The sequence below is a fragment of the Meles meles genome, chromosome 10 (assembly GCF_922984935.1).
Source record: "Meles meles chromosome 10, mMelMel3.1 paternal haplotype, whole genome shotgun sequence".
NCBI classification, from domain to species: domain Eukaryota; kingdom Metazoa; phylum Chordata; class Mammalia; order Carnivora; family Mustelidae; genus Meles; species Meles meles.
The window spans coordinates 11,745,323-11,770,902 of record NC_060075.1 but is presented as its reverse complement, the minus strand read 5'-3'; the positions used below and the strand labels follow the sequence as shown (position 1 = coordinate 11,770,902).

At 40.8% G+C, this 25,580-nt stretch overlaps 1 protein-coding gene and 1 pseudogene across 1 annotated transcript; both read left to right on the top strand.

The window, feature by feature from the left end:
* The first annotated feature begins 6,415 nt into the window (after positions 1 to 6,415).
* LOC123951388 (taste receptor type 2 member 39-like) lies at positions 6,416 to 7,423 on the top strand. The gene is given in 1 exon segment (XM_046020064.1): positions 6,416 to 7,423. A coding segment is annotated over 1 exon segment (1,008 nt).
* Positions 7,424 to 13,872: 6,449 nt separating this feature from the next.
* Positions 13,873 to 18,483, top strand: LOC123951478 (annotated as a pseudogene).
* The last annotated feature ends 7,097 nt before the right edge of the window (positions 18,484 to 25,580 follow it).

Genomic DNA, 25,580 nt, shown 5'->3' with positions numbered 1-25,580 from the left:
TTTTATCCTCTCATATCATGAGAAGAAAATGGGTGATTATAGTGCAGGAAGATATTCTGGGAAAAGAGACCAGATTCATATAAATATATTATAGTACATTGTTATAACTGTTCTATTTTATTATTAGTTATTAGTGATAATTTCCTGCTGTGACTAATTTATAAATTAGAATTTATTTTTTTAAAGATTTTATTTATTTATTTGACAGAGAGAGACACAGCAGGGGAAGTGAGAGAGGGAGGAGCAGGTTTCCTGCTGAGCAAAGAGCCTGATGCTGGACTCAATCCCAGGATGCTGGGATCATGACCTGAACTGAAGGCAGATGCTTAACGGACTGAGCCACCAGGTACCCCTAAATTAGACTTTATTATAGGTCCATATGTATAAGAAAAAATCATAGTATATTCACAATTTGGTACTATCTGCAGTGTCAGGCATCCACTGAAGGTCTTAAAACATATGCCCCACTGATAAGGGGGGCTATTTTACATTTTGTGTAGACTCAGAGAGAGGTGTATAATCCAATTTTTAAGCAAATGGAGTAAAAAAACAGTTTTTTAAATTTTTAGTAAATTACAGTGATTGAAAACAACTCATAAGCCGGAAAACATTGATATTTCCTCTACATAAGTAAGGATGGAAGGAAAAAGACACAGAACAAAATAAACCATGAATGCTCAACAGTGCAGAAGTTTTAATTTTAAAATTTAAAAATTGTGTTTTATTTTCATAGTTTGGCTGTTGTGGACATTGCTGCTATAAACATTTGGGTGCACGTGCCCCTTCAGATCACTACATTTGTATCTTTAGGGTAAATACCGGTAGGGCAATTGCTGGGTCATTGGGTAGCTCTATTTTCAACTTTTTGAGGAACCTCCATGCTGTTTTCCAGAGTTTTTGCACCAACTTGCACTGCCACCAACAGTGTGGGAGGGTTCCCCTTTCTCTGCATCCTCACCAGCATCTGTCATTTTCTGACTTGTTAATTTTAGCCATTCTGACTCATGTGAGGTGGTATCTCATTGTGGTTTTGATTTGTATTTCCCTGATGCCGAGTGATGTGGAGCACATTTTCATGTGTCTGTCAGCCATCTGGATGTCTTCTTTGTAGAAATGTCTGTTCATGTCCTCTGCCCATTTGTTGATTGGATTATTTGTTCTTTGGGTGTTGAGTTTGATAAGTTGTTTATAGATTTTTGGATACCAGTGCTTTATCTGATATGTCATTTGCAAATATCTTCTCTCATTCTGTCAGTTGTCTGTTGGTTTTGCTAACTGTTTCCTTTGCTGTGCAAAAGCTTTTGATCTTGATGGAGTCCCAATAGTTCACTTTTGCCATTGCTTCCCTTGCCTTTGGCGATGTTCCTAGGAAGAAGGTGCTGCGGCTGAGGTCAAAGAGGTTGCTGCCTGTGTTCTCCTCAAGGATTTTGATGGATTCCTTTCTCACATTGAGGTCCTTCATCCATTTTTAGTCTATTTTCATGTGTGGTGTAAGGAAATGGTCCAGTTTCATTTTTCTGCATGTGGCTGTCCAATTTTCCCAACACCATTTGTTGAAGAGACTGTCTTTATTCCAATGGACATTCTTTCCTGCTTTGCCAAAGATCAGCTGACCATAGAGTTGAGGGTCTATTTCTGGGCTCTCTATTCTGTTTGATTGATCTATGTGTCTGTTTTTGTGCCAGTACCATACTGTCTTGATGATGGCAAACTCTGGGAGGTGCAGAGAACCCCCCTCAAAATCAATAAGAATAGGTCCACACCCCATCATCTAATAGTAAACTTACAAGTCTTAGTGACAAGGAGAAAATCCTGAAAGCAGCCCGGGACAAGACGTCTGTAACATACATGGTAAAAATATTAGATTGGCAGCAGACTTATCCACAGAGACCTGGCCAGCCAGAAAGAACTGGCACGATATATTCAGAGCACTAAATGAGAAAAACATGCAGCCAAGAATACTATATCCAGCTAAGCTATCATAGAAAATAGGAGAGATAAAAAGCTTCCAGGACAAACAAAAACTAAAAGAATTTGTAAACACCAAACCAGCTCTACAGGAAATATTGAAAGGGGTCCTCTAAGCAAAGAGAGAGCCTAAAAATAGTAGACCAGAAAGGAACAGAGACAATATACAGTAACAGCCACCTTACAGGTGATACAATGGCACTAAATTCATATCTTTCAATAGTTATCCTGAATGTAAATGGGCTAAATGCCACAATCAAAAGACACAGGGTATCAGAATGGATAAAAAAAAAAAACAAAAAAAAAACCATCAATACACTGTCTACAAGAAACTCATTTTAGTCCCAAAGACACCTCCGATTTAAAGTGAGAGAGTGGAAAACAATTTACCATGCTAATGAACATCAAAAGAAAGCTGGGGTGGCAATCCTTATATCAGATCAATTAGATTTGAAGCCAAAGACTATAATAAGAGATGAGGAGGGACACTATATCATACTCAAAGGGTGTGTCCAATGAGAAGATCTAACAATTTTAAATATCTATGCCCCTAACATGCGAGCAGCCAACTACATAAACCAATTAATAACAAAATCAAAGAAGCACATTGACAATAATACAATAATAGTTGGGGACTTTAACAGTCCTCACTGAAATGGACATATCATCCAAGCAAAAGATCAACAAGGAAATAAAGGCCTTAAATGACACACTGGACCAGATGGAAATCACAGATATATTCAGAACATTCCATCCCAAAGCAACAGGATACCCATTCTCATTCCCTGCACATTTTCAGACCACAATACTCTGAAGCTAGAACTCAATCACAAGAGGAAATTTGGAAAGAACCCAAATACATGGAGGCTAAAGAGCATCCTTCTAAAGAATGAATGGGTCAACAAGGAAATTAAAGAAGAATTGAAAAAATTCATGGAAACAAATGATAATGAAAACACAACGGTTCAAAAATCTGTGGGACACAGCAAAGGCAGTCCTGAGAGGAAAATATATAGCAATACAGGCCTTTCTCAAGAAACAAGAAAGGTCTCAAATACACAACCTACTCCTACACCTAAAGGAGCTAGAGAAAGAACAACAAAGAAAGCCTAAACCCAGGAGGAGAAGAGAAATAATAAAGGTCAGAGCAGAAATCAATGAAATAGAAACCCTAAAAACAGTAGAACAAATCAATGAAACTAGGAGCTGGTTCTTTGAAGGAATCAATAAGGTTGATAAACCCCTGGCCACACTTATCAAAAAGAAAAGAGAAAGGACCCAAATCAATAAAATCATGAATGAAAGAGGAGAGATCACAAACAACACCAAAGAAATACAAACAATTATAAGAACATATTATGAGCAACTCTACACCAGCAAATCTGACAATCTGGAAGAAATGGATGCATTCCTAAAGACATATAAACTACCACAACAGAACCAGGAAGAAATAGAAAACCTGAACAGACCCATAACCAGTAAGGAGATTGAAGCAGTCATCAAAAATCTCCCAACAAACAAGAGCCCAGGGCCAGACGGCTTCCCAGGGGAGTTCTATCAAACATTTAAAGAATTAATTCCTATTCTCCTGAAACTGTTCCAAAAAATCAAAATGGAAGGAAAACTTCCAAACTCATTTTATGAGGCCAGCATTACCTCAATCCCAAAACCAGACAAAGGTCCCATCACAGGAGAATTAAAGACCAATATCCTTGATGAACACAGATGCAAAAATTCTCACCAAAATACTAGCCAATAGGATCCAACAGTACATTAAAAGGATTATTCACCACAACCAAGTGGGATCATGACCCGAGCCAAAGGCAGAGTCCCTAACCCACTGAGCCACCCAGGGGCCCCCAGATTACTTCTTTAGTGCTGACCAGAAAATTCCTGACTGACCAGTTAAGGCAATATTTCTGGGGGAGACTGAAATTGCAATTAGATTGAGTATTAGACCCCAGTTTGGGAACTTGGTCTAAGTGGCACTATCTTGGGCCTATGGTTTTCTTTTTTTAATACCTTCAACCTTCATTTTTCATAGTGTTCTATTTAAAAGGAAATGTATACATGTCCATGCATTTAAAAATTTATATGTAACATGGGGCACCTGGGTGGCTCAGCGAGTTAAAGCCTCTGCCTTCAGCTCAGGTCATGATCCCAGGGTCCTGGGATCGAGCCCTGCATCGGGCTCTCTGCTTGGCTGGGAGCCTGCTTCCTCCTCTCTCTCTCTCTCTCTCTCTGCCTGCCTCTCTGCCTACTTGTGATCTCTATCTGTCAAATAAATAAATCTTTAAAAAAAAATTTATATGTAACAAAAGTTTATTATCTCTCAAGTAATTTATTTTCGTTTTTGTTTTTTTATTTGACAGACAGAGATCACAAACAGGCAGAGAGCCAGGCAGAGAGAGAGGGAGAAGCAGGCTCCCTGCTGAGCAGAGAGCCCGATGTGGGGCTCAATCCCAGGACCCTGAAACCAAGACCTGAGCTGAAGGCAGAGGCTCAACCCACTGAGCCACCCAGGCGCCCCTCAAGTAATTTGTTTTGCAAAGAATTTCTATCTCTTGAAAATTAGCATCTTCTTGCTTTACTGTTGTGATATTGTGATTTATAATAAGAGATATATTTGGTCTCTGTGCCTTTTTTCTGGCAGAACTCCTAAAACTTTTGGAATTTCTGAAGTCATAAGCATTATAAAGGTGTTTTTAGTTATGTTGATGAAGTGACTTGAAGATCACACCTAAACTGGGGTGGTTGCCAGGAGAACCAATCATTGATTAGAAGTTTGGAATTTTCGGTCCCACCCCCTTATTTCCAGAAAGGAGAGAGGGGCTAGAGTAGAAACAATCACCAATGGCCAATGATTTAATCAATCCTGCCTACAGAATGAAGCCTCCTTGGGTTCAGAGAGCTTCTAGTGAACATGTGATGTTCACTGGAGAGGGCATGGAAGCCACATACTCCTCATCTCCTCCATCTGAAAGTTCATTGGTAGCCTTTATCCTATCCTTTATTATAAAGTTTATTATAAAACTGGTAAGCTGTTTTCTTGAGTTCTGTAAGCCACTCTGGCAAATTAATGGGACCTAAGGAGAGAATCCATGGGAACCTCTAATTTACAGCTGACAGGTCAGGAGCACAGGTGACAACTGGGATATGTGATTGCCATCTGGTGTGGGAGCAGTCTTGTGAGATTGATCCCTTAACCCATGGGATCTGATGCTATCTCCAGGTAGGTAGTGTCCAAATTGAGTTAAATTGTAGGACACTGGCTGGTGTCACAGAGTGACCTGGTATGGGAAAAAACACATACACAAAAAACAAAAATCCACACATATGGTGACCAGAAGTGTCAGAAGTGAAGGGTTCTGTGTAAGTAGTAAGGAAAATTTCGCAGATAGAAAGCTGGGTTGCCTTTTTTTTTTTTTTAATTCAATTATTCTTCCTTTAAGTAGTGAAGACATAAAAAAAGACTATCAGGGAAAAAAATTGTTAACAGTCAAGTCAAACCTGAATTTAGTTTTTGGCTAAAAGGATCCACACAAAAGGATCCACAGGTCCAGGGAGTATAAATAATGGGACAGAACATGGACTCTGGCACCAGGTAACTTGTGTTAGAATCCCAACTCTGTCTCTCTCTAGGTGTGTGACTTTGGCCTCAGTTTCCACATCTGAAAATGTAGGTAATAAAAGCACGATCTTTAAAAAAAAAAAAAGAGTATATTCTTCATTGGGTTGCTGTAAGGCTTAAATGTGATTATGGAAAGTATTTGAAAAGTGCCTAGAGACATGTAGTTCTGCACATAATCAGAACTACATGTCTCTACCTCTATGTCTTTGAATTTATTATTATTATTATTATTATTATTATTATTATTATTATTTTCAGTCAGTTCCCTGAGGTAACAAGTGAAATTAGTTAAATGGTGACTTGGTGGGACACCTGGGTCACTCAGTCATTAAGTGTCTCACTGCAGCTCAGGTCATGGTCCCAGGGACCTGGGATTGAGCCCCATGTCAGGCTCCCTGTTCAGCTGGGAGTTTGCTTCTCCCTCTCCCTGTGTACCTCCACCCCACTCATGCTCTCTCTTGCTATCTCTCTCTCTCTCTCTCAAATAAATACATAAAATCTTTTTTTTTAAATGGTGACTTGGTGGGCAAATGTTCAGCTTAAATGGTGCTAGTCAAAGCCAAGGCCCTCAATGCCATGTTAGTGGTTTATAAATGAGCATCTACGGAAGTCCTCCCCAGCCCCATAATTGAACCAATACCAACAAATACAGTGGACATGGAAGAGGATTAAAAAGCAAATCCTTCCATCATTTGCATCTCCAGATTTAGAGTTAAGAATTCTGAGATAAACAAATGAAGTGAATTTGGAAATGATGCATCCAAGACTTACTCCTGTGACATGAAGAGTGGGAGCTATCAAAGATCTGCCTAACAAATGCTAGAGAGACATTTTCTTCCAGACACCAAAGAGGGGTAATAACTTAAGATGACTGAAACCTGCAATCCCCCAGAAAATGAATTGTCACCACTTCAGATCTTCTCGATTTTAACAATTATAGGCACTGAATGCATCGCTGGTATCATTGCACATGGGTTCATTATGGCTATAAATGCGGCCGAATGGATTAAAAATAAGGTAGTTTCCACCTGTGGCAGAATCCTGTTTTTCTTGAGTGTATCCAGAATAACTCTCCAATGCTTCATGATGCTAGAGTTTACCTTCAGCTCAATATTCCCACATTTTTATAATGAAGACCTTATATATGACATGTTCAAAGTAAGTTTCATGTTCTTAAATCATTGTAGCCTCTGGTTTGCTGCCTGGCTCAGTTTCTTCTACTTCATGAAGATTGCTGATTTCTCCCATCCCCTTTTCCTCAAGCTGAAGTGGAGAATTTCCAGATGGATGCCCTGGCTTCTGTGGCTTTCAGTGTTTATTTCCTTGGGCTACAGTGGTTTCTTCTCTAAAGACATCTACAGTGTGTATTGCAACAATTCGTCTATTCCTTCCTCCAACTCAAGTAAGAAAGAGTACTTCACTGAGACCAATATGGTCAACCTGGTTCTTCTCTATAACTTGGGGATCTTCATTCCTCTGATCATGTTCATCCTTTCAGCTACCTTGCTGATCATCTCTCTCAAGAGACACACCCTACACATGGAAAGCAATGCCACTGGCTCCAGGGATCCCAGCATGGAGGCTCACATGGGGGCCATCAAAGCTACCAGCTACTTTCTCATTCTCTACATTTTCAATGCAGTTGCTCTATTTCTCTATATGTCCAACATCTTTGACATCAACAGTTCCTGGAATATTTTGTGCAGATTTATCATGGCTGCCTGCCCTGCTGGACACTCCATTCTGCTGATTCGGGACAACCCTGGGTTGAGAAGAGCTCGGAAGCAGCTTCAGTCTCAAGTTCATCTTTACCTAAAAGAGTAGACTCCATGACTGACACCCACAGAGTACAACAGCACCCAGCCCAACCAGTTCTGCCTTTCCCTCACCCATACCCCTGTCCTTCTACCTCCTTTCTTTCCCAAACCTGATCCTTTTATCTTCTACCTATGTATTTTTTTAATACAGAAGGCTGATATTCACTTTTCTCTTTTGCTTCATGTGCACAATCACAGTGAAGCTTGACATTCTTTACCTGACCTTCTATTTCTACCTCCCCTTGCTTCATCTAAAGCAGTGATTCTATACATTAAATCTCTGGGAGAGATTTTTAAAAATACCAATGTCCAAGCCTGACCCCTAAATTAAGTCAGAATTTTTGGTGTTAGAACTAAAATAATTATTTTAAGTTCTCAAGTGATTATTTTCTAAAACAAAAATTTTTAAGATGGTCAAACTGGCTTATAACAAGAAAAAAGTTAAGACTACTTTGAAGTGTAAGTTTTCACCTATCAGATTAGCAAAGATCAGAAAGTTTGGTAACACACTATATGTGATTTTGGAGACGAGGCAATCTCATAAATTGATGGAAATACTAATTGCTCCTTCCTCAAGTACAGTTTAGTAATACTTCTGAAGGAATATACTTTTAATTGACAATTTTACATGGGGGAATTTATCTTATATTTCAGTACATTAAAAACTGACAGGTACCAGTTATATATTGCAATAATTTGCATCTAAGATGGCCATATTTATTATTAAATATGGAACCACATTGAGGGTAGCAACCAATGTTGAGTCGCCAATCTACGATAAAAACTTACTCTACTTTCTCTCCCTATCTGTAATAACCAGGTTAAATTCCTCCTGAAATAGAAACATTATTTCTTTTTCTCTTCAATAAGATGCAGAGACTCTTCTTAAAGGGTCTTGTTTCCTGAACTTCTCTGTCCATGGGGCTCTAAGACACGATAAATAAGGTAAAAGAACAAAATGTAAGGAAGACCTTGAAATTTTGAAATGTTCAATCCGGGAGAGAGATGCCAGCACTTGAATCTATTCAGGGCAGGTCTGGACTTTGGGCTGCTTTATTACTCATGACCTGTAGTAGAAAGAGCCACCCTGAGAGAAGAAAGGGTAAACTACCCTCCCCCATTTCATAACCAGTCTACAATCTGTAAACATGGACACGTCTGGGTCAGTCCTCACTGGGCCAAGTACTCCTCACATGTGCCATCCTTAAAAGTTACCAGCAAGTAAATATGACTTGCTATTGAAACCATGAAATTCTTCCAGGAAGGAACATGACTGTTTCAGCTGTGAGCATTAGATGTTCATCACCGTTTGTCGTTTAATCCTTATCAAGTATTTTGTTGTTAAAAAAAAAAATGTTTGATATTGCAAATATCCTTCCTTGTACATTAACAAATGAATTCTGGAAAATATACTGGATGCTAAGAAAACTGGTAAACCTGTTTGTAAACATTCTCAGGGGTTGAAGACATTAAGTCAGTGAGTATCAAGACATAGTTATCAGGGTACCTGGGTGGCTTGGTTAATCGGCTGCCTTTAGGCCAGGTCATGATCCCAGGGTCCTGGCATTGAGCCCCGCATCAAGGACCCTGCTTCTTCCTCTCCCTCAGCTTGCCATTCCCTCTGCTGGTTCTCTCTCTTTCTCCCTCATCAAATAAATAAAATCTTTAAAAACAAACAAACAAACAAAAAACCATAGTTATAGGCAGCTGGAAACAGACCATCAAAGCCATGACCAGTGAGAAAATATTGATGGAAATGATTAGATTGCTCACTGAGCAGCTCCCAAAACCCAGTAACAGATAATTGGGGAAATACATATCACATGTCACAATTGTTTGTCGCTATTTCTAGTAATGTGGTAAGGTTTATTTTCTTGTGAAATAGCCTGATTGCTACAAAGCTGTCTATTAAAAGGATCTTAACTCAATTCTCATGCCTGGCTTTTTTTTTTTAAATGAGATTGTCAATATTAACAACATAATACTGTTACTCATTTCTAAAACTCCACCCAAAGATTACAGAATTAAGAAATTAGAGTTATTTCAAATTTATTTTTTAAGTTATTATATTAGCAAAGTAAAAAAGCTTCTGGCAAACAAACAAACAAATAAATCCTGAAAAGGTATTTTGTGAAAAGTAAGTCTCCTGCTCACCCTGATTTCCACTTCCCCCAAGCAGCAGTTCTATTGATTTCTAGCTTTAGCTTTTGTGGTGGCTACTTTTTAGCTCCGAATGCACACACACACACACACACACACACACACACACACACATTGTTTCATCCATCTGTAAACAACACCCATTGACTCATCACTGTAAAAGATGAGGACAGAAGTGTCTTTTATATTGTCCTCAACTGTTCCCTTGTCCTCCTCCCAAATTTTGAGAATTGCATTACTACTCTTAGCTCTTATTCTCATTGCTTTTAAATAATTGAGTGATCATTTTACATTTCAATGTTCTGATATTTATAGTCAATGCCTATCAACTCAGCACTAAATAGTGTTGGTGCTCCTATCCTTCCCTCTACTACTTCTCCCTTTTCTGCCTTCTAACTTCGAAAAGCAACATGCTCTTTTTACACTGTTATATGCTATAGTTAAGGCTCAGGTCATGATCTCAGGGTCCTGGGGTCAAGTCCCATGTCGGGCTCTCTGCTCAGCAGAAAGCCTGCTTCACCCTCTCTCTCTGCCTACTTGTGATTTCTCTGTGTGTCAAATAAATAAAATCTTTTAAAAAATAAAAATAATAAATGTAGAAAAATCAATAAACAGCATTTCTTTCTTTAAAAAAAGATTGTATTCACTTATTTGAGAGAGGAGGAGAGAGAGAGAAGAAGAGGAGGAAGCAGGAGCCTGCTACAGGACTCAGTCTCAGGACTCTGGGATCATGACCCAAGCTGAAGACATAAGCCTAACCAACTGAGCCACCCAGGCATCCCAATAAATAGCATTTCTAATGTTATTGCTAAAGCTATTATTGAACTCAGAACCAAAAACTGCTTTCCATTATGTTCAATGACACAATCCATAGACCCAAGTAAAAGGACTATTTCCAGCATAAAAATCAGGTGCATTTTATTTTCTGACACTCCCATCATTTACTCAACAACATGCAAGAGTTTAGACTTATGATAATCCTGCTCAATTGCCTACCTTCATGTTGTTTAGACCACCCTCATCTCCCAGAAATAGTATATTCCTTACACCTTCTCAAAGGAATTCAATACTTTAATCATGGTACTCTCAGCTGGATATAATCCACTAAGTAATTTCCTCAGAAAGGTCCTTTGGAAATGGGAAATGTTTTCCTTTTTCCTCACTTTTGATTGGTAGTTGATTGAACATATAATTCTAGGTCTAAAATAATTTACCTTAAGTAATTAGAAGAAATTTCATTATCTTTTCACATTTGTTGTTACTAATTGGAAGTGTGAAAGCAACCTGTGCCTTTTTCTTTCTTCTTCAGAAGTTTTTAGAATCTTCTTTTAATACTTAGTGATTTACCAGGGTTGCACAATTGCATATAACAGAAATCTGACTAAAGTGACCATATAATGCTTTTTTTTTCTTTTTTTACGGACCAAATTTTATTTTTTCACTGTTCCAAGATTCATTGTTTATGCACCACACATGCCCTCCTTAATACCCACCACCAGGCTCACCTAACCCCCCACCCCCTCCTCTCCAAAACCCTCAGTTTGTTTCTCAAAGTCCACAGTCTCTCTTGGTTTGTCTCCCCCTCCGATTTCCCCCAATTCACTTTTCCTTTCCTTCTCCTAATGTCCTCCATGATATTCCTTATGTTCCACAAGTAAGTGAAACCATATGATAATTGACTTTCTCTGCTTGACTTCTAATGCTATTTTTTAATGTAACAGGAGTTCTAGAGGCTGAAAAAAATGCTCCAGGAAGTCACCAATGACCCAAGATCTTTCAAGCTTCCTTTCCAGACAAATCATGCTGCTGAAGTTCATATTCATGGTCACAGGATGACTGCTACACACGGGCATCACTTCTACATTCTAGGCAGAACTGGGTCATATGGACACCCCCACAAGGAAATCTGTAGAAGAGTTATTTTTAATTTAAAGTGCACACTTCCACTGTAATCTACGCTAAACAAAATCAGGGTACTAATAATGAGGAAGAGGGAAGAATGATCATGGTTTAAGCAAATAGTTTCAAATGTTCCATTTGGTAAAAATTATATAAGACCAGTTTGGGGCTTATCAGTCAAAAGACCATACCTTAGTAGCACTTGTAAAATTTTCTCTTGTTTTTAAAAGCAATTTCTTCCTCTTCATTTTCTCTAAATTGATCCCTGAAAATCCTTTTGGTCAGATTTTATGCCTCCCAGATTAAACATGTGTCTTTTGTCATTTCTTTTATCTTTTTCATCATTGATTTATGCTCAGCATTCACAGATACTATCTTGAATTCATCTTAATTTTACTGAAATCATATATTAACTGAATATAATTTTAAACCATATTTTTAGTTTCTAAGTTTCTTCTTGGTGCACCTGGATGACTCGGTTGGTTAAGCATCTGACTCTTGCTTTCGGCTTAGGTCATGATCTCATGGCCCCGGCAGTGAGCCCCTCATCAGGCTCTGTGCTCATTAGTTCGTCTGCTCATCTCCCTCTCTCTCTGCCTTTCCCCTAGCTCACTGTGTGCTCTCTCTCTAAAATAACTTGCCTTTAAATAAAATAAAATAAAAGTTTCTTCTTGTTTCTTACTTCTTTTTAATAGCATCTTTTTCTTATTTTATGGATGTAGTATCTTTTCTACCTTCTCTGAAGATATAAGTTCAAATTTTTTTTAAAGTGTTCTTCTTTGATTTTTATTTCTTCAGGGGTCATTTATTTTGAATATTTATCTTGCCTTTTCTCTTTTAGGCTGTGAATTTTGCTCCTATTTCTGATAATCCTTGATTACTAATTCATGAAGGAAAATGAAAGGCTGCCTTTTCAAATAATAAGTAAGAATTATTTCCCAGTAGGACATTCTTTTGAATGGAAAGGCTGATTGGGACCTCTATTTTGCAACTGGGCCATTCAGTTCATCAGGATTAGTTTCTGATGTTTTGGGGGGGGGGTGGTTTGAGGTTTTTTTGGTGTGTGTGTGTGTGTGTGTGTGTGTGTGTGTGTGTGTGTGTGTATGCTTTAGGTGTGTGGGTAAAAAATCAGACACTAGCCTAGAAATCTAAAATGTCATAATAACAAAAGAATTTACTCTCTGCAGACAACCGCACTGGAAGCCCTAGTTCTTCCTTGGAAATGTGTTCAATTTCTCTAAAAAAGAATTGTCAATATTGGGGCTACCAACGGTTCTGTGCGCAGTGGTGGGAAAGGGTTGAAAGGAAACACTGAAGCAGCTACATGACAGACAGAATTGTAGCAATGACTCTGGTTTTACACCCTGCCTGCCTCACTCCTACTAGCCGAAGCTAGTAGCGAAAGCTAAGAAACATACATCAAGGGACCTCAAGACGATCAGCCAGCTGATCAGCCACCTCATTCCCAGAGGTCCACCATGTGCATATTCTGAGTATCCTCTATGTCACTTCATCCAAAATATGTTTTCGTTGATGGGTCATATCCAAGAGATGCGATGAAATCTCTAGTCGGCCCTTGGCCATCCCCATACTTCTTTCTTAATTATTATGGGATTATTATTTTTTTCTCAACGGAGTCTCAGAAGAATGGGAACTTAAGTGCATTTCTTTGATCTAATATTTAAAATCAGAACCCTTATACATAATTTTTTATTACACCTCTAAGCCTATTTCAAAGTTCAATCTTTGGTGCCCACAATGTTTTATCATGGACAATCTTGAATTGCACAAATCTTAATTTAGGGTCATAAAAATCCCTCAGACTAGTTTTCTACAGGAGATTTCTGAACTGGAACATTAGCTCTATGGATAACAGGCTTATCTTATTTTTTGTTTTATGCTAGTGTTTTGCTTACCCATTAAGAGGCCTGCTAATTTTATGATGTGACTGACACTTTGGGAAGTTTATCAGTCCCTCCAATTGATTCAACAGTGCCAGCCCCCAATTCCTTTTTCTTAATGATTTCATGGAAAATTTCCAGAAAGCTTAAATTGGTGAAAGCTGATTATGGGGCTAGAAATGAGAGACTTTCATCAATAAGCTATACTTAAAATAAAGGAAAACATCTACATGGAACTCCCTGCATGAACTCCACACAGCTGTGTGCATGTCTTCACCATCATCTTGGGAATTTTTTCATAAGAACATAAGAACAAACACAGAAAAGATAAAAGTAGGATGTAGTCTACCCCAGCCAACTCTAACTTGCCTGCCAAGTAGATAAAAAGATATGGTAGCCGATTCCCTGGGAAGACTTATGCCTGCATCACCATGGAGACACTACTCCAACCATCAAGTAATGGGATTCTGTACAATAAACATAACTGAACACGAAGATGGAGCAGCTAGCACCAGAGAGTGAGCAAGAGAAGGCACCAGGCTGAACATAGGTGTCACAGTGAGAGGAAAGGGGGTTGCAGCAGTGACTGTATATGGGAAAGACATGGCTGATGACTGGTCATTTGGCTTGGAGACCAGCCCAAACCACCTTCCTTCCACATTCAAGGAGTAGCCAGGCTCAAAGCAGGAGAGAAAATCTTGAGTGGGCTGAGTGGAACATAAAATGAGTCTACCCAGAATTATGTTTTCACCCACCGGGTGGATTGGGGGAAGGGAGGGCCATGCAGCTATTAAACTAATTACTTTTATTTCTTTTTTTAAATATTTATTCGTTTATTTGACAGAGAGAAAGCACAAATGTGAGGGGATGGCAGGCAAAGGGAGAGAGAGAAGCAGACTCTCCACAGAGAAGGGGGAGCCCGATGCAGGACTCAATCCCAGGACCCCAAGATCATGACCTGAGCCAAAGGCAGTCACTTAACCAACTGAGACACCCAGTCACCCTAAACATAATTACTTTTATCATATAAGTTGCTCTTCATTCCCTCGGTTTGCAAAGTTTAAAATTCATTCCTACTTTATGTGGGAGCTCACCCAGGATTTTGAAATATCCACACAGAGCACGTAACTCCACATAAGCCAATTCTAACCCTGGACTGGAATTTGGAGTATAAAAGCATCTCCAGGCAACGCCCAGCACCAACAAGAGAGAAGAGACTAGAGACTGAGAGGTGGTGAGAACGGAGGAAATGGGCTCTCAGGCACCACCACTGATGTCAGAAACTGGTATGAATTCTAATGAGAATGACTTTAAGAGAGAACAGAATGTTTAAAATGCCCTTGGAGGCCCAAAATGCATTTCTCTATTTCTCCCTACATGCTCTCCCTGAACAAGCCCTTACATTCTCATTGTTCAAGTCCCCCAAAAGCCAGTGTCTTCCAAATTTGTGCCTGGCCCTATCTCACTCCTGAACCCCCAGCCCTCTCTATCTCCAGAGTCCCCTCTCCTTATCCCCTTTGTGGTCCAGATTTTTGCTAAACTAATGACTCTCTCTCTAACTATCCTCTGCAAATGAAAGTTCTTTCGGTTTTAAGAACTATTATGGACTGGCATTTATAGCTGAGATTAAAAATAACCCTCACCAGACTGCCTGTGTAAGATGTGATTTCCTGAGAACCTGCAGGCCTTGGGAATGCAAATCAGAATAGGATCCAATTGCCACCAACACTTACCAGAGAAAACTGCCATTTGCATCTGCACTCCAGATCCTGGATGCCTACAAATAAATCAGCAGCTCATTCAAACCACAAACAGGCACAGATTGAAAGCCCTGGGGGAGGTAGATTTGGAAGGAAGAGTAAAAAGGACACAGCTTTGGAAATTGGGACTGATGAGTCCCTATCACTGCCAAAATAGAAGGCTGGGCAGTAAGCTCCCAGGTATCTAACCCTAGGCTGACCCTGAATGTTATGGACAGCACTCCCTCAGCTTAGAGAGTGTGGTTTCCAACTGCTAGCCCTCCCGCTGCACCCAAGGATAAGTTCTTACACTTTTATTAACTACACTCTTTCTAAGGTCATCCTTGCCAGTGGCCTGGGTACATTTTCAGGCCTGGAGCAAAACAGAAGTGATTTTACTGGAAACATGGCAATATCATGTGATAGTAATACCTACTGCAGGCACAAAGTAGAAAAAAGCAACCAGTTTTATCTTGATTAGGAAACAGATTTCCCCAAAATCACTTCTCTCCATATGGTAATTCCCTTCCCATAAACCTGTATCTGGCTCCCTAAATATCATTTCATATTATATTATTATGATATGATATATATATATATGATATATATTATATCATAAAATATCAATTAAAGGATCAAAACCTGTTTCCCTTAAGATTCTAATCTCTCAAATTCTGAGCTGGTTTCCTTGAAAGGACTTTGTGACCTCTGTTCTGCTGCTTCTCCAGTCTCTGTTAAACCTTCCTCATTTAACAATGCCACAAAGGTTGTCTGTATTGGTCTAGAATAAGCTATGCTATGCTGCAGAACACATGACCCTAATGTCTTTGTTTTGGGGGAACACACTGAAGTAGTTACAGATGAAGCGGCATCATATCTGCAGCTTTCTCTCAAACAGTTCAGAAAAAAGTTACTTCATATATATATATATATATAGAGAGAGAGAGAGAGAGAGAGAAAAGAAGCAATGCAGTAAAATGGCAATATTTGGGCAATCTGGGTAAAGGGTATGCAGGAATCCTTTGTACATTTCTTACAATTTTTCTAGAAGCCTGAAATTTAGTCAAAATAAAAGTCAAAAGAAAGAAAAATTACCTTAGCAGCACAGTGAACTTTAAAGGAAATATCTATGAAAATATGCTCCATAAAGTGCTGTGTAAATGTTTTTAAACTAAAAGTTATACTATTTAAGGTATCCACTTAAATTCATTTTCCTTAAAAATTTTTAAAAAAAAGGTTTCAACGGCTTAAGAAAAAACACATTAAAAAAAAAAAGAAAGAAAACACACATTGATTCCTTGCACATTCAAAACCCTCTGCAGGCCCAAGGACTCCAAGGGTAGCTGTTCTCCACACAGTGTCTCAGGGAGCCAGGCTGCATAGAGCTAGTGAGCCACCATCACAGATAAGGCTCCAAGGGTCACCTCAGCAGATGTAACCTGTGAAGTTGTCCCATTTGCTTCTTGGTGCCATAGGGAGGATGTCACACATCCCCTTCCACTCATAGCCCACTGGCCAGAGCTAACCATACAGCCCCAGCTGACTGGGAGCAGGCAGGAAATACGGGGAATGTCATGCCAGATTTGTGGAGCGTTCTTGTCTCTGCTCCAGGATCTCCTTGAGCTCCCATTTTCTGCCGAACAAAAAAAAAAAAAAAAAAAAAAAACACTTTCTCACAAAATGTGAAGAAGAATGGGGCTCAGAGTGTGACTGTTTGTTAAGTAAAGCGAAATAACAAAAAAAAAAAAAAAAAAAAGAAAACCCACAAAAAATGTGAAGGAAAGGGAGAAGAAAGGTATCTTACATATCTTATTCCCTCCTTTCTCTTCATATTGGCTTCCCAGGGCTCCAACCTAGACTCCCTACCTGACTTCCAGTCACAGAGAGGAGGTAGCTCTGCATTCTTTAGGGATCACCCAGACTATGCCACACTTCCTCAGAAATGTGGTGGCTTACACTTGTCAAGACAGAAAATGTTCCTCTTGATCATGGGGATCAAAGACTTCCAGTCTTGACTGAAGAACAAATGAAGACGGCATTAAGGACAAGGAAAGGCAAATAGTAAAGAAGCAGCATTTAAGAGTTTTCAAGATCCACAGATATTGATCAATGCCCACTTTACACCTAGATTCTTCACATTTAATGTTCGCAACATCTCTTATTTACACCCGTCCAAGTTCCAGCCATCTTAGAACAGACACATTTGAAAATCATAGTACAGAGCCTAAGATATTTGTGAAATGAAACCAAAGTAATCTCTCTGGGGATCACAGGATATAGACAACCTCTCCCTCAAAAAAACCAAGTGCAGAGGGACGCCTGGGTGGTTCAGTGGGTTAAGCCTCTGCCTTCAGCTCGGGTCATGATCTCAGGGTCCTGGGATGGAGCCCCACATTGGGCTCTCTGCTCCGCAGGGACCCTGCTTCTCCCTTCTCTCTGCCTGCCTCTCTGTCTACTTGTGATCTCTCTCTCTCTCTGTCAAATAAATAAAATAAAAATAAAATCTTTGAAAAAAAGAAAAAACAAGTGCAGAGCACAAGACTAATAATGCCCAGCATGCAGACAAGGGAGAACATGGCTCCAGGGGGAGGATACAGGGACCTTAAGGCAGGCCAGTAAATGAAGCAAGCACAGGCTCCTTGGGTTTAACTGTGTTTATGCCCCCAGAGACAGGTGTTTCGGCAGCTTTTGGAGAAGATCTGCATTACCGGGGTCCATGAGCTCACAGGTCACAGGAGCATTTCTCAGCCTCACTCTCAGAATAAGGACAGCTCTAGGGGCTGGAGGTGCACGTGGCGTCGGTAAAGTAAGCAAGTCTTTTCAGGGGGCGGGGCCTTTAATCGAGGTGGTGGCTTCAATCGCGGCTGCAGCAACAACCATTTCCGAGGCGGCGGTGGCGGCCGAGGAGGATTTGGATGAGGAGGTGGCCGCGGAGGCTTTAACAAAGGCCAGGACCAAGGACCTCGGGAACATGTAGTTTTATTAGGAGAGTTCCTGCATCCCTGTGAAGATGACCTAGTTTGTAAATGTACTACAGATGAAAATAAGGTGCCTTATTCCAATGCTCCAGATTGGTAAAGTGGATGAAATATTTGGACAACTTAGAGATTTTTATTTTTCTGTTAAGTTGTCAGAAAATATGAGGGCATCTTCCTTTAAAAAAAACTGCCGAAGTTTTATATAGACCCATATAAACTGCTACCACTGCAGAGGTTTTTACCTCGACCTCCCGGTGAGAAGGGCCCTCCAAGAGGTGGAGGCAGGGGAGGTCGAGGAGGAGGCAGAGGCGGAGGCAGCAGAGAAGGTGGTCTCAGAGGCGGAAGAGGGGGAAGGGGGGTGGATTCAGAGGGAGAGGACATGAAGCATGACAGTTGACAGAGAAACTTTCTACATGAACTACTTCTATGGATCAGAGACGTGTTTCTTGAGCAAGTCTTGAGGAACTGGTCATTTTCTGACCGTGGAACTAAAATGTCGATGCCATGCAACAATGGGTGCAACAGATAGGTGACTTTGCTCTAAAAGAGCATAAACAAACGTTTCAATGTTTTGTACGATGCTTGGAACTCTGTGGGTGCTTCATAAATGGGCAGTTTCCGTTTGAAGCATACTTGGAGTTTTTAAAATAAAATGTTTTGTTTAAGTTGTAAAAAAAAAAAAAAAAGAAGAAGGAGGAGGACAGCCCTACGCCCCCACCCCTCACCAACACACACCTTAAAGATCTGGTTCCAAAGTACACCTCCTGCTTCTTCCGTCATAACTCAAAGGTTTAGAGTTCCCTGCACAGAGCTAACCTTCTCCATCACCTTCTCCAGAATCTCCAGAATCTCCGTAAGACTTCTGGAAGCAAATCCATGTGACAGAGCATGGACGCACACACACACTCCTTCTGTCCTTTGGTCTACTCTTCCCTCCGTTTTCCCGTTCCTCTCTCCTTTCTTTCCCTCTTTCCTTTCCTATTTCTTTCCCTCCCTCCTTCCTTCTTTCTCTCCTTCCCTTTTTCCCTTTCTTCCTCCCTTCCTTCCTTCCAATTTTCCTTCCTCCTACCTTTCCACCTTCCTTCCTTCTCTTCTTCCTTCAACAGATTACTTATGGAGAGCCTCACATGTGGCCAGGGTCAATCTCTTTAATTTAGACGATGAATCTTTACTAAATTCAACTTAAAAGTAAAAAGCACCTGTGCCCAGGTGGATTGCTACAAATACCTGGAGAAAGACAGAATCCAGCTTCAGTTGGATACTTCTGCCCACTTCTCTAAGGAAAAAGAGGAGAAATCCCAGGTCTTTTTGTTGCCAGACAATCCTGGGTAAGACTTTGGGCATGAAGACAGCATGAGGGAAGCACATAAACAGCATCTGATTTCCAAGATGTGCAGCGCACGTGGAGTAGAGTTTTAAAAACTCATTCCTATTTAGCATCTAGAGAAAGGTGAAATTCTGCTTCAGGCCCTGCCCCCTCCCCATCTCTCCCCGTGTCAGTCTTGAGTGTGGTTCCTCTCTCTGGACCTGCAGCTCTTTTTAGGGGTGGGCCCTCTTCTGCTTCATAGCTCCCTGAGGTCCTGTACTGACATGGAAGACACAAAGTACCCATTTGCATTACTGAATCACCTTCATTACCAGCTCCACTTTATCTTGACGAGTCTACCCCATTCAGACACATCAGTGACTCTTTTTCTGCACAACACACACACCCAGGGGCACCTGGGTGGCTCAGTCAGTTAAGCGTCCCACTCTTGGTTTCAGCTCAGGTCATGATCTCAGGGTCTTGAGATCAAGCCCTGTGTCAGGTTCTGTGCTGAGTCTGGAGCCTGCTGGAGATTCATTCTCTCTCCCTCTGCACATGGACACTTATGCACTCTCTCTCTTTCTAAAATAAATAAGTAAATCTTTAAACACACACACACACACACACACACATTTTTGGTGCTCCATAATCTTCCCCCCCAAAAAAATTTTTCTTACCCCCTTGATAAGTCTGTCATTCTTGTATTCTTTAAATGGTCATTATAATCATATATAAATAAACCATACATAATTCAAAATTAGAGGTGATTTTTGTTTTAGCCTGCTTGGCACTCAAAGTTTTGAATCTTTGTGTGTGGCCTGCGCCACTGTGTTTCCACGTCTCAGGAGAGAAGGAAGCAGGCTCATCCAACCATGAAAGGAGAAACCTGGGTTTGGATATTTAATTGTTGTCCTCAAGAAACCCATGAAAGTTTTCCAGTTACAGTTTTCGGGTTCAGGTAGGCCTTACCCTGACACACGGGGAAGCACTTGAAAGTCTGACTCAGAGCCGCAGAGCTGCGAGCTGTATCCATCTCCATGCAAGGGCCATATGCCCTAGCTTCTCTTGCCAGCACAGATTTGAAACACTGTCTGCTCGCCCTTACCCACACGAACGTTGGTAGTTGTCAGCCCAGGTCTGTCTACCTTTTTCCCACTCCTTTCTCTCCTTCCTCTCTCTCCTCAAATTTCTAGGCAAAAGCAAGATCATCCAACATTCCGGGGAGAGTCATGGGCTTCCCAAGGCCCCCACATCTCTTGGCCTGTGGGTACAGACACATTCAACATTCTGCCACCTCTCCCTCTCTGAGAAAAAGATCTTCTCAGTCATGGGGTGATGCAATAGAATTTTGAAATCCTCTCTCCCCCGAAACCCTCTTGTAGCAGGTTCATCCAGTGAGCTGGATTCTATGAGGGACTATGAGCAGTGACCTTTTTCTCTCTCTCCATCACTGCCTTCAGTTTTACTGATTAACAGACTCTTTTCTAGCCATGAGTGACCTTCCAGGTAGAGCCTGTGGCCTTCCAGACAAGTGGGGAATTAAAATAACATAATTTTCCATTTAAAAAAAAAAAAGTTCCATCCTACTGTACTCAAAACCATTATCTCCCAAATGATCTCGAGGTCTCTCCCCAGCTAGACCTGAGCACACCTCAGCATTCGGTTCCAGTGATGGGGAGGGGTATGGTGAGATCTCTTTTTCTCACTTTCTTTTCCCACTTGCTCGACCTCTTCCAGCTCCTGGGAGGAGGCAGAGGGAGAAGGAAGTAGAAAGCCCAGGGTCTTACTTAACTAGTCCTGGTACATCTGGCCACTCAGTGTCATCTGGCTGGCATAAGCCCAAATACTGACTGTGGTACACAGAATGCCTTCCCCAAAGATGTCCACATCCTCATCTGTAAAACCCGTGGATACATTCGTTACCTTCCATGGTAAAATGGACTTGGCCCATGTGATGAAGTTTAGAACTTCCAGATGGGAAGAGGAACCTGGACTACCCAGGCAGGCCCAATGTAATCAAAGGGTCTTTATCAGAGGGAGGCAGGGGGTAAGAGTCAGAGAAGATGTGATGCCATTGCTGGCTGGGAGCACGGAGTCAGGAACAAGAGCAACATTGAAAAGCTGGCAAGGAAAGGCATTTTCCACCAGAGCTCCCAGAAGGAATGCAGGCCTGCCAACACCTTGATATTAGCCCAGTAAGACTCGGGTTGCACTTCTGAGCCCCAGAACTGTGAGATCAGAAATGTGTTGTTTTAAACGATTTTTTGGCAATCTATTGTAGAAGCAATAGGACACTGATAGGCTGATGTGTGGTTCTTTGTGGGGTTTCTTTGTGGGGTTCCTTCTCAACCAGGGTCAGTTTTTGACAGCCCCCTCTCCATGGAACATTTGATAATGTCTGGAGATATTTTAGATATCACGACTGGGGGAATGTCAGTAGCACCTAGTGGGTGGAGGCCAGAGATGCCAACTATCCTACAATGCAGACAGGCTCCTACAACAAAATATCAGGTCCAAAATGTCAGTAGTGTCAAGGTTGAAAATCCTGATCTAAAGCAAGCAATGAACTCTTTGGCCTATTGTAATCTCTCCTGTCCAACAAACAGTATCTCCCCCACTTCCAAGAGGGTCCTTTCAATATAGCTTGAGCCTGATTCACTTTTACGTTCACACCAGCAATGTATAAGTGTTCCATTTATCCAAACCTTGTCAACAATTGTAATTGTCTTTAGTTTTGCCATCCTAATGGATTTGATGAGATGTACTTTGATTTGCATTTCCCTAATGACTAATGGTGTGGAGTCCTTTGCCCACTTTTTCGCCTGAGTGGCTCAGTGGGTTAAGCCGCTGCCTTTGGCTCAGGTCATGATCCCGGGGTCCTGGGATCGAGTCCCACATCGGGCTCTCTTCTCAGCAGGGAGCCTGCTTCCCCCTCTCTCTCTCTCTCTCTCTGCCTGCCTCTCTATCTACTTGTGATCTCTCTCTCTGTCAAATAAATAAATAAAATTTTTTTTAAAAAAACAAAAAAAAAACAAAAAACAAAAAAACAAATCCTTTGCCCACTTTTTAAATGGGCTATCTTTTTATTGTTGAGTTGTAGCAGTCCTTTCTGGATATTAAACTCTTATCGGATACAGGATTTGCAAATATTTTCTCCCGTTACATGACTTGTCTATTCGCTTTCTTGATAGTACCTATTGAAACACAAAAGTTTTAAACTTTTGACAAAGTCCAATTTCTCCATTTTTTCGTTGTTTATGCTTTAAGTGTCATATGTGGGAAGCCACGGCATAGTCCAAAGGCACAAAGATTTATACTTCTGTTTTCTTCTAAGAGCTTAATAGTGTCAAGTCTTACATTTCAGTCTTTGATCCATTTTGAGTTCATTTTTGTATATGGTATGAGGTAGAAGTCTAACTTCATTCTTTGGCATGTAGATATTCAGTTGTAGGTGTTCAGTTTTGAAAGGACTATTCTCCCCTCATTAAATAGTCTTGGCACCCTTGAAAATCAATTCTTTACTTTTTTATGGTAGTTATTATCTGAAATTATATCATCTGTTTACTCGTTTATTTTCTGCCCTTCCCAAACTCTCTCACTCCCTTTCCCCTCTTCTCCTTCCCGTCCCCTGCCCAGCAAAACTAAACTGCAAAATTCATGAAGACAGGAATTTGTCTGTTTACTATTTCTCTCCAGTGTCCCAGATATAGTAGGCACTTACATGTTTGTCGAATGAATAAGATTCCAGTTTTGTTTAGAAACAATGGTCATTGTCTGTATCTAGACCTCCTAAGTGCAGGAACTCATTTAAGGAGGGGAGAAAAATGTTGGTGACCAGTGGGCCTAAGTGAGCTTTCATCACCCTTTCCTGGACTGGATAAGAGCCTAATTAGTCAGGTAACTATGCATTAGTAAAGAGAGAGCCTGCTGAGAAGTTAATAGAAATCCAAAGGCAGGGGCGCCTGGGTGGCTCAGTGGGCTAAAGCCTCTGCCTTAGGCTTGGGTCATGATTCCAGGGTCCTGGGATGGAGACCCACATTAGGCTTTCTGCTCAGCAGGGAGCCTGCTTTCTCCTCTCTCTCTCTCTCTCTCTCTCTCTCTGCCTGACTCTCTGCCTACTTGTGATCTCTATCTGTCAAATAAATAAATACAATCTTTAAAAAAAAAAAAAGAAAGAAAGAAAGAAAGAAATCCAAAGGCAAGTGTAAAGAGACCACCCAAGAAGCATTACCTGATATTCCAGTACTGAGCGCAACAGGTGAGTGGCCTTAGGCAATTCCCCTCCCTGCTTAAGGCCTGCATTCTCTCACCCCCAACATCAGCTCTTGAATCACCTGTAGTATTGGTATTCTGGTATTCTGATGTTCCAGAGTCTTTAGATATAGGTTCTGTAGGCAACTGAAGTTAGTCTATTTAAGGGATACAGTTTTTATTTGCAACTTATCTTTCAAAAATAAATATTAACCAAAAAATTGCTTTATTAAGAGACAATGTGAGTTTCCTCATGAAAACTGTCTGGCCATGACCATAACTTTGACCCTGAGTACAAAGATTCAGAGGTCTTCCTGAAAGTGGGTGGAGAAAACTCTTAGCCGATTGCCCAAAATAGAAAAGGTTTTCAAAGGTTTTCTAGATGCTCCTATTTAAAAAGAAAGAACATGCCCGCCCACTAGTGGAAAAACTAAGTAATTGCCCTATTTTCCAAGGATTCCCAGGCTCCACCTTATTATGGCTGCTAAGCTTTAGAGCCACCACGTATCTGCCCACACAAGACACACATTGAGGACGTCACTGAAAACTCCAGGGCCTAAAGAAGCCAGGGACAGGGGCCCCCTGGGTGGCTCAGTGGGTTAAGCTTCTGCCTTCGGCTCAGGTCATGATCTAGGGGTCCTGAGATCGAGCCCCACGTCTGGCTCTCTGCTCGGCAGGGACCTGCTTCCTCCTCTCTCTCTCTGCCTGCTTGTAATCTCTCTCTCTTTGTTGAGTAGATAAATGGGATCTTTAAAAAAAAAAAAAGAAGAAGAAGAAGCCAGGGACATAAAAGTCTATAAGTAAACATGGAAGACGGAAGAAAAACAAAACAAGTGCCAGGAGCATAATCAAACTTTATTTTTCTGAACTATGATTATGACCATAGCACATAATGCATGCATGTATGATATTCATGATTGCAACATAAATTCAAAATTGGGGGAAAAACATAAAACAAATATTTTACTTTTAACACTTTCTTTCACAGCTTGTTAACGTTTGTTTTGGAACAAGAAATCTGAGGCTTTTTCTTTAGCCTGTCATGGTTAAATCTTGTACCAAGTTCAGTGCCAATGCAGAATTCATCCTTGACCGGTAGCTTCAACTAGGAGTGATACTTAGTCTTACTTCAATAACTGAAAAGAGCTGTTCATAAATGTAGACATTTCCAAAGATTTTTTTTAACAATCTTCGCACAATTGTTCAGATAGTTGCAGGTGCTTGATGTTCTGGTGTCCCCGTGCTTAATGTCCAGTCGTGTATCTCACCGTGGATCACTTTCCACACTGCAGGTATGAAGAAATAAAGGAGCACTGGGCAGGGGGAGGTCATCTTCACAGATCTGGAACCAATAAGCTACTTGGCATGCCATCAGCCTTCAGCCTAACAGAATTCTCATCGCGAGGTTCAGACCATCAGTTACAGTGCTAGAACTCATTCTAGACCAGAAAAGAGGACCAAATAACACTATGCCAGATAACTTTCTCATAATGTTTGATAACTACAGTGGATGCAAAGGCATCCACTGTAGTTATCAAAGTGTTAGCCAATTATGTGATAACAATCTTTGTTGCTTAGCATAAGCAGAGATTTTATTCCTCAGTGATGAAGACATGAGCTCATTTCAACAGTTTAACACCTCTCCTTAGCTTCTGCGCTGGCTGAGCCTCCCAACCTATGTGCAGTGAGCAGGCTGCTGTGTTAGGTGTCCGATTCATCCAACAGTGCCTGCGACGCTCCATGGCTGAAGCCCCAGGGGAGATCCAGCTTACAGGTAGTAAGCTCTGTGTCTGTGATGGGTTCCACTTATAACTTCTAACAGAAAGCAATTCCTGCTGAATGATGCAAATGAGTAGAGGTAAAGTTGTGTCCTTGCATGACTTGCCACATGGAATTTAAGTTTTACTGCAAGTCCAATATTAGCACCATC